General features: G+C 47.2%; 1 protein-coding gene across 1 annotated transcript in view; it reads right to left on the bottom strand.

Moving 5' to 3' along the window:
• The window catches only part of SEMA4C (semaphorin 4C), a 72,267-nt gene that overhangs the window by 16,510 nt on the left and 41,018 nt on the right, over window positions 1–14,739 (bottom strand). Inside the window, exons 8-11 of the mRNA XM_078666959.1 lie at window positions 13,449–13,600; window positions 12,073–12,257; window positions 10,330–10,474; window positions 10,013–10,235 (exon numbers count right to left, since the gene is read on the bottom strand). Coding sequence (XP_078523085.1) covers window positions 10,013–10,235; window positions 10,330–10,474; window positions 12,073–12,257; window positions 13,449–13,600 — 705 coding nt within the window. The remainder of the gene's footprint in view (window positions 1–10,012; window positions 10,236–10,329; window positions 10,475–12,072; window positions 12,258–13,448; window positions 13,601–14,739) is intronic.

Raw genomic sequence — 14,739 nt, 5'->3', positions numbered from 1 at the left:
TTCTAGGGTGTCGTAGTGTGCCCTATCGTAACGCGCCAAGAGCGCCTGTGTATTGGCGATGCGCCAAAAGTTTGATGCCTGTGCAGCTACTCTTTTGCCCCCTGCCTCTAGCACTTTGGACTCCTTATCCGGGGGAGGAGCTTCACCCGTTGTCTGGGAGTTGGCACGTTTCCTGGCATTGGCGACCACAAGAGAGTCCAGTGGCAATTGTCCCCGGATGTAGGCGGGGTCCGCAGGTGCAGGCCTGTACTTCTTTTCAATGCGAGGGTTGACCACTCTCGCTCTTGTAGGCTCCTTAAAAATGTCCCCAGCATGTTTGAGGACTCCTTTTAGCATAGGAAGTGTCTTTACTGTCCTTTCAGAGACTGAAAAGGTGTCGAAAAGGAAGTCTTCCTCAACCGGGTCGGCATGCATGTCCACATCATGATTGGCTGCCGCCCTTTCAAGTAGTGCATGAAAGCCTGCTGAGTCCTCAGTCGGGGATGCACGTGCATTAAAGAGCTGCGGGTCCTGCCCCACACCCTGGGTGTTCTTGTCACCAGTGTCATCGTATGAATCCGGTTGTGCATCAGGTTCATCGATAGGGAAATTGTACTGCTCGTCCTCATCATACCCCTCACCCGCAGAGTGTTCTGGGGAGGGAGTAGGGCTCCGTCTTGGAGGAGGCTGGATTGGCTCCGTGAGGCCTGAGGCGTCAAGGGGCACCCTCTTCTTTTTCAGTGGGATGACATAGGAGTCCACTGGCTCCGAAGTGATTTTCCTCTTATAGAGGGTCAGCTTGCCTGTGTCAGCGTCGATGAAATGCTCTGAATCGTCTTCTGATTCGAGTACCCGACGTGGAAGCGGGCCAGCCGGCGAAGAAACTTGTTTCGGAGCCGATTTGGTTGAAAACGCTTTCGGCGCCTCCTTAGGTGGCAAAAGAAAGAGAAGTTTCCCAGAAGGCTTTGCTGGAGTGTCCTTTTGCGGCTGCGGCGATGGTATCGGAGCCGACGGGGCAAAGGCTTTCTCCCTGATTCTTTGCAGTGAGTCTGCGATGAGGGACGTCTCACTCACAGTGGGTTTCGGCGCTGACGAGGATGGTCTGATCGGTCCCTCGGATCCGACGTCCTTGTGGGCCTTGTGCGCTTTGGGCGCGGAACCCGTCTTCACCGCCTCCGATTCCTGAGTCCGGGGCGCAGACTTCTTGTGCGTAGCCTCCTTGGAGCCGACTTTGGCGGGCTTGGACGGCGTCGTAGCCGCTGACCCGTGCCGACCATCTTTCTTGGAGGACCCCTCCTCAGGCGTCGGTTTCGATTTTGCAGCATCGGAATCGACGGACTTCTTCGGCTTCTGCGGACCGGAGGTCGACGGAGCCGATGGGGTAGCGGGCACCGTCTTTTTCACCGGCACGGCAGCCATCTTAGGGACACTCGAGTCCTTAAGTTTCGGTTTCGGGTCGGCCATTTTAGGTGTCGTCGATCCCGATGGTTTCAGTTTCGTTTTCGAAACAGTCTGCTCAGCAAGTGAGTCCGTAGCCGGGCCCGAAGGCGGGGCTGTGGCTTGCGGCAACGGGTCTTGGGTAAGGCCGACAGGCGATCCCGTGTCCCGGTCGGTATCTTCGTAACCTTCGGGGCAGAGCTCGTCCCCCGAGCTGTCTGCCGCGGCCCCATAAATCTCATCGTCGTCTCCTACCTCTTCGACGTATTCAAGGCCGTGACCCGCGACTCCGTCGTCGTCTCCCGGATCCGCCTCGACCTCCGTCTCTGGTGGGGAGATTTGTAGATGGTGACCCTGGACCTCTTCGTCCTGGTCGCCGAAGATGTTCTCCGGATCCGGGGCCGCTTGCTTAGCTTCCAAGCGCACCGCGCGCCGAAGCTTGAGAGTTTTCTTTGAGCGGAACTGCGCACACAATTTGCACTTTCCGTCGTCGTGGTCAGGCGAAAGGCACTTGTTACAGACGGGGTGTAGATCGATGTGTGGGTACTTGGACCCACAGAGCGGGCAGTACTTAAACGGGCTCCGCTCCATGTCCGAAAAGGCTTGCAGTCGTGTCGCGATGAGAAGGCCTCAAAGTTCAGAGAGCGAAGAAAACTCCGCTTATTCCGGCTCCAAGAGACGGAAGACTCGAGACCGTGCGCAGACAATACCGACGCAATAAAATCGAGGCCTTTTGGCCGCTAAAAGTTAGTTTTACTTGGTTCCGACAGTAAGACGTCGAGACCACATCCGAACCCAATGGCGGAAAAAAACAATCTGGGGATGGAGCCGATGCCCATGCGCACTGTAGTCCAGGGGAGGAGCCACCTATCTCAGGATACTTCGAAGACTCTTCCAGGACAACAATGTGCAATCATCCGAGCCCAACACTAGGCGGCGATCTAATGCTAAGATATGAATTTAGCAGCCCACATGCCTCGAACCTATTTGCACTATCCAACCTGCAACTGTATTACTGTGGTTCCAATGCTTGTGATGAATATGCCACAAGGAACAGTGCAGGCTTTCTAATGTCTTGTGTTTGAAGCACGTAATACATCACTGGCCTCCCAACATCGAATATGTGTGTTATGCTCTTTCTGCTTAATTGTAGCGCTATGGTTTGATTGAAAAGGTAACACGACTTTCAGTAAGAAATTTGGATGGGTTGTCCTTGAAGATAATAAACTATGGTTCTTGTACGGACAGTGCTTGTAACTCGCTCTCCTGAGTGATGCGATTTTGACAAGGAATGTTTTCTTCAAAATAAGGTACTTATTGGAGCTTTATGCACGGGTTCAAATGGTGACCTCACCAGTCCTGCTAGTACTAATTTTAAGTTCCATTGCATTGCTGGAGCTGTCTTTGAAGGGTAAAGCCTTAAGCTTTATCAATTTTAATGAGCGGAGTGCTAAAAATCTGTTTTGAAAGTATGCTACAACTGCTGACAGATTAACCCTTTTCAAAGGCTATGATAATTTGCAGTCCATAAATGTGTGAAGTATCGAACTATCACTGTTAACTTAGACGAGCGAGTTAAGAGAATGGTTCTTCTTGCACCATATTACGCTACCTCTTCCATTTTAAAGTGTAGCACTTCCTTGTGGGTACTCTTTGGGAATCTTTAATGATATCAAGTGCTCTTTCAGGTAACCTGAGCATACCAAATTCGACCATCTCATGAGCCAGGATGTCAATTGTAGTAGTCCTGGATCTGTGTATTGGGATCTTTGTGGTAAAAAGAGCTGTACCCTCTGTATCCAATAAAAGAAGCACGGTTTACATGACCACAAAAATGAGATAATGTGGGATGACCTGAGATTTTCCAAGACTCTGGGAATCAATTGTACTGGTGGAAAAGCAATTAGGGATGGTAGTACCTGGATGTGAAAGACAGACACCTCACGTTTTCTGCTGTTGCAAATAGGTCTACCTGTGGTGTTCCCCACTGCTGGTATATTTAGTTTGCCAGGTCTGATTTTAGTTCTCAATCATAGGAAGTGTTTGCCGAGCTGATCTGCTGAAGTGGTTTCTACTCCTAAAAGGTTATTTACTATCGGCTTTATGTTTCTTGCAAATTGCCCACTTGCAAATGGACTGTGCTTGATTTGATAGTGGATAGAAGATTGTCCCCCTTTTAATTCATGTAAACATGGTAGTTATGTTGTCTGCTGAAAATCTGCACTTTGGCACTCTCTTCCCTTAAATAGACCTCTGGAACTCTTTGTGCTACAAAAATGTTGTTAAACTCCAAGTAATTAATACGTTTGGCGCCTTCTGAGCAGACCACGGACCTTTATTTATTTATTCAGAGTTTTATATAGCGCGAACAAGATCTTTACAGATATCAGAGCGCTTCACAGAGACAGGGGGTGACGATAGCATGAGGGTGACGCAAAAATATTGGGTGCAATATAAAATTCAGTAGCATGATCGAATAGCAGTCATGTTCTAATAAAATGTCAATAAACAATCAAATAAGCGATAATATAAGACGAAACTGAGTCTTTCATGCAAATACGATAAAAATCAATAGAACTTATGCTAAAGGGATGGCTTATGCCAGTATCTAAAAGTTACAGGGAGCAAGGGGAACGGGCATCGATATTCAGTAGGCTAACGTGAATAGTCTAATAATAGATATTTAGTGAGTAGCATAAAAGGATCGACTAACCATCGTGGAATTATGGCAAACAAGAAGAATAAACGAGTCTAGATCATGAATAATAATATGACATTATTTGACGTTAGACAAACATGTAACCAGTAATAACCTGGCGGTGCGAAGTCTCTGAGCAACAGGCATTAAAGTTCAGGTGAACTTAGCCATGAGGATGGCTTTCACCTCTTTCTTAAAGAAGGCCGTGGAGGAGATAAGCCTGGTTTCGGGAGGGAGTGCGTTCCAGATTCTCGGTGCCATTCCTGAGAAGGAGCGTTTGTATGTTTTTTCCTTCCGGAATCTGCGAGGTTTCAAGAGTAGATTTTTTGTACTTCTATTGGATCTCGACCCTCCTGATATAGTCAGCTTTTGATTGAGGTAGTTAGGTGCCTTGTGGTGTACGGCCGCGTGTGTCATCACAGCAATTATCAGTTGTATTCTGGCTTCAAAGGGCAGCCATTTCAGAGATTTCTAGTCAGGGGTTATATGAGAGTGTTTTCTTGAGCCCGTAATGAGTCTCGCGGCAGCGTTCAAGGAGGCTCTTAGGGGTGCAGTTGTTGCTAGAGGGAGACCACTGAGGGTCACAATTCCATAGTCTATGCGGGGGATGACGAGGGCTTGTACTGCATTTTGGAAGTCTTTGGCTGGGAGGAAGGGTTTCAGCTTCCTCAATGTGTTGATTTGGAAATTAGCTCCTTTCGTTGCTTTGCTAATGTGCTGTTGCATGTTGAGCTTTGGTCAAGTGTGATAACTAAGGATTTCGCGGAATCCACGATGGTGGGCCGGACATTGAGTGCTGTTAGGTGGTTGAGCCAAAGTTGGGTGGTGGTAGATTTCGCAGGGGGTGCTATCAAAAGGAACTCAGTTTTCAGAGCATTTAGTTTGAGGTGATTGTCGGCCAACCACGATTGGGTCTTTATAAGAGTGTAGTTCAGGAGTTTGATATCATCCGGGGATTGTACCTTTAGGTAGAGTTGAGTGTCATCGGCATACATATGGAAGTGTACATTGGATGCTTGGAGCAAGGTGGCAAGTGGTTCCATGATGAGGTTGAACAGTGTGAGTGAAAGGGAGGATCCTTGTGGCACGCCTAAGTCTACTGGCACAGGCGAGGACAACACATTGTTGATCTTGAACTTCTGAGACCGGTTATGTAGGAAGGAGGTGAACCATTTGAGAACAGTCCCGGATAAACCCATTCTAGTGTTTAGCAGCTCAAGGAGGTTCTCGTGTTTGACCGTGTCAAAAGCTGATGAAAGGTCGAGGAGGATGAGGAGGCATGAATCATTGCGATCAAGGATTTGGAGGCGTCATCAATTATGTGAGTCATGGCCGTTTCCGTGCTGTGTTTCGCTCGGAAGCCTGATTGATGAGGGTTGAGGAGATCAAACTTGTCAATGTGTTTTGTTAGTTGAAGTTGTACACATTTTTCCAGCAGTTTGGCCAAGGTGGGGATGTTTGTGATGGGGCGGTAATTGTTTAGGTCAGACGGGTCAGCTGTAGGTTTCTTGAGTATGGGCGTGACTTGCCCCACCTTGAGTGAGTCAGGGATGAGACCTTGTTGAAGGGAGCTGTTAATGATTTTAGTCCAGAGTGGGAGGAGCATGGTGGTGAAGTCTTTTACCGCGTGAGGTGATTAGAGGGCTTCAGGGTACCGAGCAGTCTGAGTATTGCATCTTCAGAGTAGATGTCTAAGGAAGCCCACGATGCGCTGTTTTTTGGCTGAGCGTTAGAAATTCTGATGTGCACAGGGTGTTGGCTTACATCATTGAGGAGATCATTTCTTATGTTGTCTGTCTTTAGCTTGAAGAAGGCGGAAAAGTCTTCACTGTGTGGGATATCGCTTGTTGGGTTGTTTGATAGCAAGGGTCGCGGCTTTGTTTGACTTTTGACTAGTTCAAACAATTTTCTTGGTCGGTTTTTCGCTTGGTCAAGCTGGAGGCGAAAGACGTCAGATTTCGCACGCTTGATTTTCCTAAAATAGGCATTTCTCTTGTTCTTAAGCTTTTTGCGATGTAGTGATGAGGGGTCAGTTCTCCAAATGCGCTCTGCCGATCGCATAGCACGCCTGTCTTCGTTGAGTCTGCCGTCATACCAAGGGTTCGAGCTTTTGGTGGAGACTCTCTTTAGCTGCAGTGGGCCGGCTTCGTTGATTATAGAGGTCATAGAGTCGAGGTACAGGTCAGTCAGTGTTTGAACATCAGAGACGCCAGCAGGGGGAAGGAGGAGCTTGTAGGTGTGGGGAGGTAGGGAGTTAGGGTTGAGATTCTTCATGTCCCTTTTCCAGATCTTGCATTTGGTGGGTTGAGCCGGGGAGGGTTTGATTTTTTCATTGATAAAGAAGGTGATGACGTGGTGATCTGACCAATCACAGGGTTGAATTGACCCCAGTTGGGTAGTGTCCTCTTTGGCGATGATGAGATCGAGTATCGAGCCTTTGTCATGTGTTGAGCTGTTACATATTTGGGTGAGGTCAAGCGCATTAAGGAAAGATTTAAGACTATTCACCACTGCGTCTTTCTGGTCATTCCAGTGGAGATTAAAGTCACCCAGGTAGATTTGAGTGATCTGCCGACCGGCGTTGGAAGTAATAGTGTCCATGAGTTGTTGAGAGAAGATGAGGTTGTCCCCCGGCGGGTGATAGATGAGGTGTAGAGCCCATACTGGTTTGCCCTCACTGGAGATATCGAGGCAGAAGAGTTCACAGGAGGTGAGGGAGGGGGAGGTGACTTTGGTGACGGATAGATTGCTCCTGAACATGCATGCGATTCCCCCGCCCGTCTTGCCGGTCCCGTCGAGTCTGATGATGTGGTAATTGGGGGGAACTAGTATGTCCATAATGGGCGTGGAGGCTTCAGTTAGCCATGTTTCCGTCAATATGGCTAGGTCAAGATCCATTGATGTGACGAGATCTGCAATGTCGGAGGAGTGTCTCTGGGCCGATCTGCAGTTGAGAAGGATGCATTTGAGTCTGGGCGTGAGAAGGGTGGTCGAGTGTTCTAGCGATAGGGGGACTCTTCTGAGGTTGTTTGGGACCGAACTTCTGATGCTTAGTGTTGGGTGCCTGAGGGGATTTGAGAGAATAGTAGGTATGGGGCGGTGCGTGGGCGTTATGTGTTTTACCGGTCCTGGGCCAAAAGAGCGGAGGAGGGTGCATAAGTCGTGGTCCGACAGGGAGTTAAGGGCACGCCGGGGACGGTGGGTGTTGTTGCAGACGGGGATAGAGGGCCAGTGTGGAGAGCGTTGAGTGCGCGGGACTGTGGGGAGAGTGCGTCGTTTGTTGGATACGTTTGTGGTCGTTGTGGGTCGATGTTGTCTGGAGGGTGTGTGAAGAAACTCTTTGATGGTGCGGAGCTCGTCTTTGAGTTGTAGGAGGGTGGATAGAATCAGGTCGAGAGGTGTCTTGGTGTTAGTGTTCGTGGTGTGGGCCCTGGGCGAGGCGTTGAGAGGGGAGTTAGAGGGCGAATTTGGGGCGGGGAGGTGGGGTATGCTAGCGTTAGTGGCGTACTCTGCCGTTAAAGTGGGTGGGGTGGTATTCGGTGGGTGCGATGAATTGTAGGTGAGGGGTGTAGGTGAAGTAGGGGGAGGGTGGGAAGTAATGGTGGGGGCGTCGGTGGGGGGTGGTGTCGGTGAGTTGAGGGATGAGTGAAGGTCGAAGATAATAGGGGTGGTAAGATCTTTGACCTTTGATCTTCAGTTGTTCTCCCAAGCCCACATGTAAAGTGTCTGTTATGATGGCCTGGGTTAAAGGAGTAGTTATTTTCCCCCAAACCCATTCAGCATATTCTTTCTCTTCCACCATTTCATCTACTTGCTGAACTGGCTTGTACCACAGACTAGATCGTCCCATTTTCCAATGTTTGTGAAGACTTGTTGTTCATCTATTCCTAAATAGGTCTCATGTATAAACTTGTCTTTGCTATCAAATGAATGCAAGATAACACCAGACTCAATAGTTTCATCACCGTCAGAGACTGAAACTGAAATGCACACTCTTAAAGTAAAGCATGCCTTTGCTTTCCAGGTATCTAGCTCGGTCCCCAGGAAAGTCACATTTCTGGAGTAGGGGACATTTTTTTCAATTTACTGTGAGCCCAAGTTGGTGAAGAAATCTCAATATTTTCTGGATATCTACTTTGCATTGTTTGAAATGGATTGCCTTTACCAGCCAGTTATCCTTGTAAGGATAAACATAAATCGACTGTCTTCCACAGCCAATGTTTTGGTGATCACTCTTGGCAAAGATTGCATGCTGAAGAGCAACACTTAATTGATAATGTACTCCCATAATCATATACCAGAGGTATGTTCTGTGCAAAGGGTGTTTCTAGACACGCCCCTGCTAGTAGTGCATGCACACGAAGTTAGAGAATCGAGTTATTTTTAAACTTGTGATCCTATTCTCATTTGGCCACTAGATGGCAGGACTTGCAAAGCATATGAACACCTAACAGCTGGCGGCAAAAACATTAACTAGGAAGGTAATGAGTAGAGGGTGAGAGGGTTTGGCGGTGCTTTTAAGATATCAGAGAGGGTGGGAGAGAAAAAGAGAGAGAGGAAGACACGCACACAATTCTCTAGCAACACGCCCCTTCAACTCCCACCCAGATATTATTACAAGGTTGCATTCCTCCAATATCTGTGCAGACACAAATGGCCTGATTTAAATACCCAAACACTCCTGTCCTCCAAGCCATCTGTGCTGCCAGAATCCTGCTCAGACATTGCATGCTTCCAGCTAAGCCGGACTGGCCGTATCGAGCGTTTCCCCCGCAGGCTGGAAGGGTAGGGGCCGGTTTTGTAGCAGTGCAGCAGTTTAAAAAGCACTGCAAATGTCTTCCTGTATTCAGCAGTTTTGGGGCAACAATGAAAGTATCAAGTTAACTCCGCTGATTAATATACATGCTGTAGAGAGCTGGGAGTGCTGTCTAGTGGCAGGGTTTACTCATCTATGGTAGTGCAGTGGATTATTTTGTTACTGTGCAGTTCATAGGTTACAATCATAATCTAGCAGAGCGAGATATGAACCGCCATCAAAGAGCTGCATGCAAGCAGTACAGGCTAGAAAGTTATTTTTCTCCCCAGCCTTTCATAATCCTGATGTTGCTTAAAAAAAAAAAAAAGATGTTGGTAGAAATAAATTCTTATTATTAAAGTCAACCCTAACCTCAGTGTTATGTTCTGAAGCCTGGGTTTGTGCTTCCCCCAGATCAAGCACTGTTAAAAAATGAGTACTACTACTATGGATGGCATGTGAATCCTGCTCCTTGTAGACCCCTCCACCTTATGTAACCTTTTCTATACACCGATTTACACATGTATGATTCAGTGTGTGTGTGTGATTTACACATGTATGATTCAGTGTGTGTGTGTGTGTGTGTGTGATTTACACATGTATGATTCAGTGAGTGAGTGAGAGAGAGAGATGTAACGTGCTCAGACACCCTACACTAGTAAGAAGTGCTATAAAACAAATAAAATACATTTGAAGAGTGCTATGGAGAGACGAGAGGCTCTGTTGGAGAGTGGTAGCAAGGGACTCATTAAAGAGCCCCAACAAAGATTGTCATATCCTGGTGTACAGTAAGGTCATCATTTATTATGCTTTAAAAGAATATATGGTTGCAATAATAAGCGGCAATCGAATAAAAGTTTATGAAACTAAACGAATATACAACTGAATATATAATGACAAATGTGTTATAGAATAAATAATCTTTTCCCAAATCTTCTTGGGGGGTAAAACCCTTAAACCGTTCCTTGTAGTTGTCAGGCTTGCTTACTGCGCTCGCTTGCTATGCACCGTATGTGGCTGGTCTGACAAAATTTGCCAAGGCAACTTTGGGTTCCCAGACAGGCCCTGGTTTCCAGACCCCACTTCTGCAGTGGCAACCTTACCTGAGCCAATGAACAGGACCTCGAAGAGCTCGCCATCCTGCGCCCGCACGCGCTGCACAGCCAGCTGGGTGAAGTTGGCTTCCTTGCGCACCAACAGGGGTCGGTTGTGCTGTGGCAGCACAAGGCCGTCCATCAGAGGGTGCTTCTTGACGAAGTTCAGGGTGACGTCGGGCAAGTCCTGCGAACTGTTCATCAGGTTTCGTCGGTGCTCGGCCGTTATGCACTGCCAAGGCAAAAGGTAGGCAATCAGTTGGCTCCGAGCTGCCAGAGAAGCTTTTTTTGCACAAGCCATCCTTCAGCGCAGGATCTAGACTTACCGCTCCGGGCCGGGGGTTGGGCACCTGGTCGGAATAGCGCAGCCACTTCTGGGCCTGCTCCCTGTACTCCTTGTACGGGCCGTCGAATACCTTATGTAGATCCTCCAGCCGGTAGCGGCACACCGCCGACACGCTGACACCGCCCCTGAGGGAGGGAGAGAGAAAGGGAAGAATGAGAAGGGTGAGGGGGAACGAGGGGCTGCTCATAGGGATCCCTGTAGAAGGAAGGTGGGCACACCTCAGGAAATCAGCTCTTTCCTTGACATTAGGCAAAATGGGCCTTGGGGTACACTGGGGAAGCATGGCGTTTTATAGAAAACGTGTACATGCATCTACCAACGGATATACACAAACCTTACACAATGCATACTCTTTAAAAAAATGTTCATGTCATGCAGGCTGTTTAAATGAAGTGAGGGATGCAAACCAAGTTTTCCGTTTTCCACAGAAATATAGATGTAAAGTGGTGTTTCCAGAGTCTTGATTATGTAAATGAAAAAGACTTAGAAAGTAGGTGGTCTTCTGAGTGACATTCCATTCCGTCTGAAATTAACTGCCTGTCCAACAATTCTAAAGACTGAATGAGTCGAGACAAAATTATAACAAAAAGCACTGGAAAAGCCAATATGTTTGACGTTCCCACCATCAAACCCATTGCACTAAAGCAGATAAAAAAGCATCTGAAAATTGAGCCTTTTTTCAGAAGGCTTGGTTAGAAGTGCTCTCCCTTGCCGGGCTTCTTGTCAATACCGGCCAACTTTTCTCAGATGGAGTATGGTCCATCACAATGGAGGCAGGACACATCCAAAGAGCCAATAAAAACAGTAAGAATAAAATACTCCCGTGAGCAGATTCAAGATGTAATGGACAACTTCTCATGCCAATGGCTAAAGGTTCTCAACCAAAATAAGCCAGTGGCATAAGGAGCCCCTTAACGAAAGTACAAAATACAATATGTTTGCTATCAATGCTGAAAGCAACAAACGTCAAATCTAAATTTAAAAAAAGGAAAAGATTTCCTTCAACTGCTACAAAGGCGCACGTCATTGTAATACAATGCTAACGTTTTCAGACAAGTGTATAACTTGCCTCCCTGTAATGAGCGGTATAATAGATGTTCGTGCACTTTAGCATTCATTTGCTTCAGGGAGCTCCTTGTGACACGTTTTTTAAATGAACTTTTGAAGGAGGGATATTGTTTAAGTTGGTAACTGCTGATACATTAGCAAACCTTTACAATTATGCCAGATTTACAAGTTACACCTTCAAGTTGATCAAGTGTCAGTGAAAAGCACTATCTGGATGACTGCACTGGGCAGTATCCTACATTTTACCGTCTTCTCCCCGACGGTCAGTGCTCTGGCAGAGTTTCGCCTTTACAGTGTTTCGGGGACAAGATAGAACAGCTTTGTTTCACTTTAAACTTCATGTTAAATTGTTCAAGACACCCAACATAATAAAGACATGCAGAACGAATTCTGCAACCCTACAAATGGAAAAAACATAGCACAGCATCGGCATTTTGCACTCCATTCAGTTTTGACATCAAGCCAATCGCCATCTCCTTGATGTTGTCATTATTTAAAGGTAGGAGTACATCTGAGGCAGGGAATTTTGAGCCTCTTGGAGAAGCCGAGTGAGATCTGAGGAAGGGGTGGCATGGCACTTCTTAGGTCTGGAAATGGCACGAAGATGTAGGAAACAGCCGCTTCACTCGGGCGAGGATGGGTGAGAATGCCTTACCAACGAGCCTGGAAAGCTCCGTAGAAGCTAGTGCCGTTGGCACCACTGCTGCTGTCCTCGCTTAGGGTATACACCGCCTGGATCTGGTTGAAGTGAAGTAGCAGCTCTGGGTCCGCGCAGACGAGGCGGGCCTTCAGGAAGGTGGTCCACTTCTTCTGCAGAATGCGGGCACCACCCACATCACCCTGTGAGGAGACATATCAGAGAGAGAGAGATGTGCAGTGAACATTGAGAGAAGGACAGTGAGACATATGGAATAAAATTAAAAATAGAAGTACAGGCAATAATGTACAAGGAGAAATGCTCCTTTCAGTTTCTACAAAGACTGATCCATCAAGGCCGATATCTTACACTGATGAGTGTCATTTAATTCCCCTTGAATTTATTTAGCTTTTTTAGGCCTCGCCAGAACTTGCGCAGTCTCTGAGGAATGCTTTATGCAGGCTATGGGCATGAAGCTCTGCCCACTTTTCGCCCATGTTTTTTTATTAATTGGCTCCTGACATTGTCCTTTGTAAATGGTGGCTTTTCATTGACCAATAGGCTTAATAGTCTCTCCTTAGTACCGCCTTTCCTCTTCTTGCAACGTCCCATGAGGACAACCCCTGTTACATGCGTTGTCCCTCTACATGTGTTGTCCCTCTAAATGTTTCAATTACAGCCTCCAGCACTATTTTCTTAAATGGTTTGAGAAAATAGTGCTAAAGGCAGTAATTAATTTAACAAGCGTGGCGCGCCTCGGCTCAAATAATGGCATCTGTGCTTTTATTTTGTTGCGCGGAAAGCTGCATGCCTTTTTTCTGTTTATGTCCTTTGCTTATAATGGGTGCACCTGAGCTTTAGCTTTAAACATCTTCACCTAAAGCGCAGGTGCCACGATAGCTTCAAAAAGTAAAGAACTAGAAAAGTATTTTTTTTCAATTTCTATACTTTTGAAGCAATCGCGGCACCTTCGCTTTAGCTTAAAATGTTTAAAGCGTTTAAAGCCCTCGATTGCTTTGTAATGCAATAGCTCTCGCATTACTGCAAGTGTGAGCTATTGGCTTTGCATTATCATTAGCAACGCCAATAGCTCAAACTTTCAGTAATGCGAGATCTATTGCATTGCTAATGCTTGTTCTTGGTTGCTACTGGCTGTTTTACAGCAACTTGAAAGCCACAACAATATAGTCATAAATGGTTACAAATCAGGATGCCATAACTGAATTTGTGAAGTGTGCAACGTTATACCGATTGGCTAGGAGGAGTTCCAAAATACCCCACTATATTCCCAAGGTGGACCCCAAAAACTCCGATATGACTCCCAGCTTCCAAGATGCCCACCCACTCAACCGAGTCCACGCAAAAGACCAAGGCCAACAGCAGTCCTGCATTACCTTGCAAACTCGGGCCACACGGGCTACCACTTTTTCAGAGTAGCAGTCATACTCCACAGATCTCTCACTGAAGAAGAAATAAACCTTATCGTCATCGCCGGTCCAGCTGCCCACGCTCTCCGAAACATAAGCAGAACCCACAAAGTTCGGCTCTGGATAGAAAGAGGAAGAAAAGACTATGACATTCCAATAGGCAGACCATAAAAACAACTCTGTCCATGTCAAGAAAGCTTTGAACAGTGGCAGCCGCTGCACGTCAGGCCAGACATTCACTGGTTGAACTGCGTGTGGTATCTCTACACATAAGCAAGGGGTGCTGCAAGTCAGTATTGAGGTGTTTTGACTGACGTGCTTAGCCTCGGTGCTGGAACAGCAGATGCTTTGTGGGTAAATCTGGAGGTGCATTGACAGAAAGGTGTCTGGAGTCGAAGGCAGTGCCCTAATTTAGGACTGAAGCATACTGTGAGCTGTATACTGGGTCTCAGTTCTGAAATAGCTAATGTGCTGCATGTCAGCTCTGTAGGGGACTGAGAGCGCTGTATCCTGGGACTCAATTTCTGAAATAGCTAGTGTGCTGCATGTCAGCTCTGTAGCGGACAGAGCGCTGTGTACTGGATCTCAGTCCTGGAATACCTAAGGTGTTGCAGGTCAGCTCTGTAGGGGACTGAGAGCGCTGTATCCTGGGTCTCAATTCTGAAATAGCTAGTGTGCTGCATGTCAGCTCTGTAGCGGACAGATCGCTGTGTACTGGATCTCAGTCCTGGAATACCTAAGGTGTTGCATGTCAGCTCTGTAGTGGAATGGGAGAACTGTATCCTGGATCTCAGTCCTGGAATACCTAAGGCGTTGCATGTCAGCTATGTAGTGGACTGGGAGAACTGTATCCTGGATCTCAGTCCTGGAATACCCAAGGCGTTGCATGTCAGCTCTCTAGCGGACAGAGCGCTGTGTACTGGATCTCAGTCCTGGAATACCTAAGGTGTTGCATGTCAGCTCTGTAGTGGAATGGGAGAACTGTATCCTGGATCTCAGTCCTGGAATACCTAAGGCGTTGCATGTCAGCTATGTAGTGGACTGGGAGAACTGTATCCTGGATCTCAGTCCAGGAATACCCAAGGCGTTGCATGTCAGCTCTGTAGTGGACTGGGAGAACTGTATCCTGGATCTCAGTCCTGGAATACCCAAGGCGTTGCATGTCAGCTCTGTAGTGGACTGGGAGAACTGTATCCTGGATCTCAGTCCTGGAATACCAAGGTGCGGTATGGCAGATCCAAAGTGGATCCTCTATCCT

This window comes from Lissotriton helveticus, chromosome 11 (assembly GCF_964261635.1).
Source record: "Lissotriton helveticus chromosome 11, aLisHel1.1, whole genome shotgun sequence".
In the NCBI taxonomy this organism is placed as follows: Eukaryota; Metazoa; Chordata; class Amphibia; order Caudata; family Salamandridae; genus Lissotriton; species Lissotriton helveticus.
The sequence above is the reverse complement of the archived record's forward strand: the minus strand, read 5'-3'. Positions and strand labels throughout refer to the sequence as shown.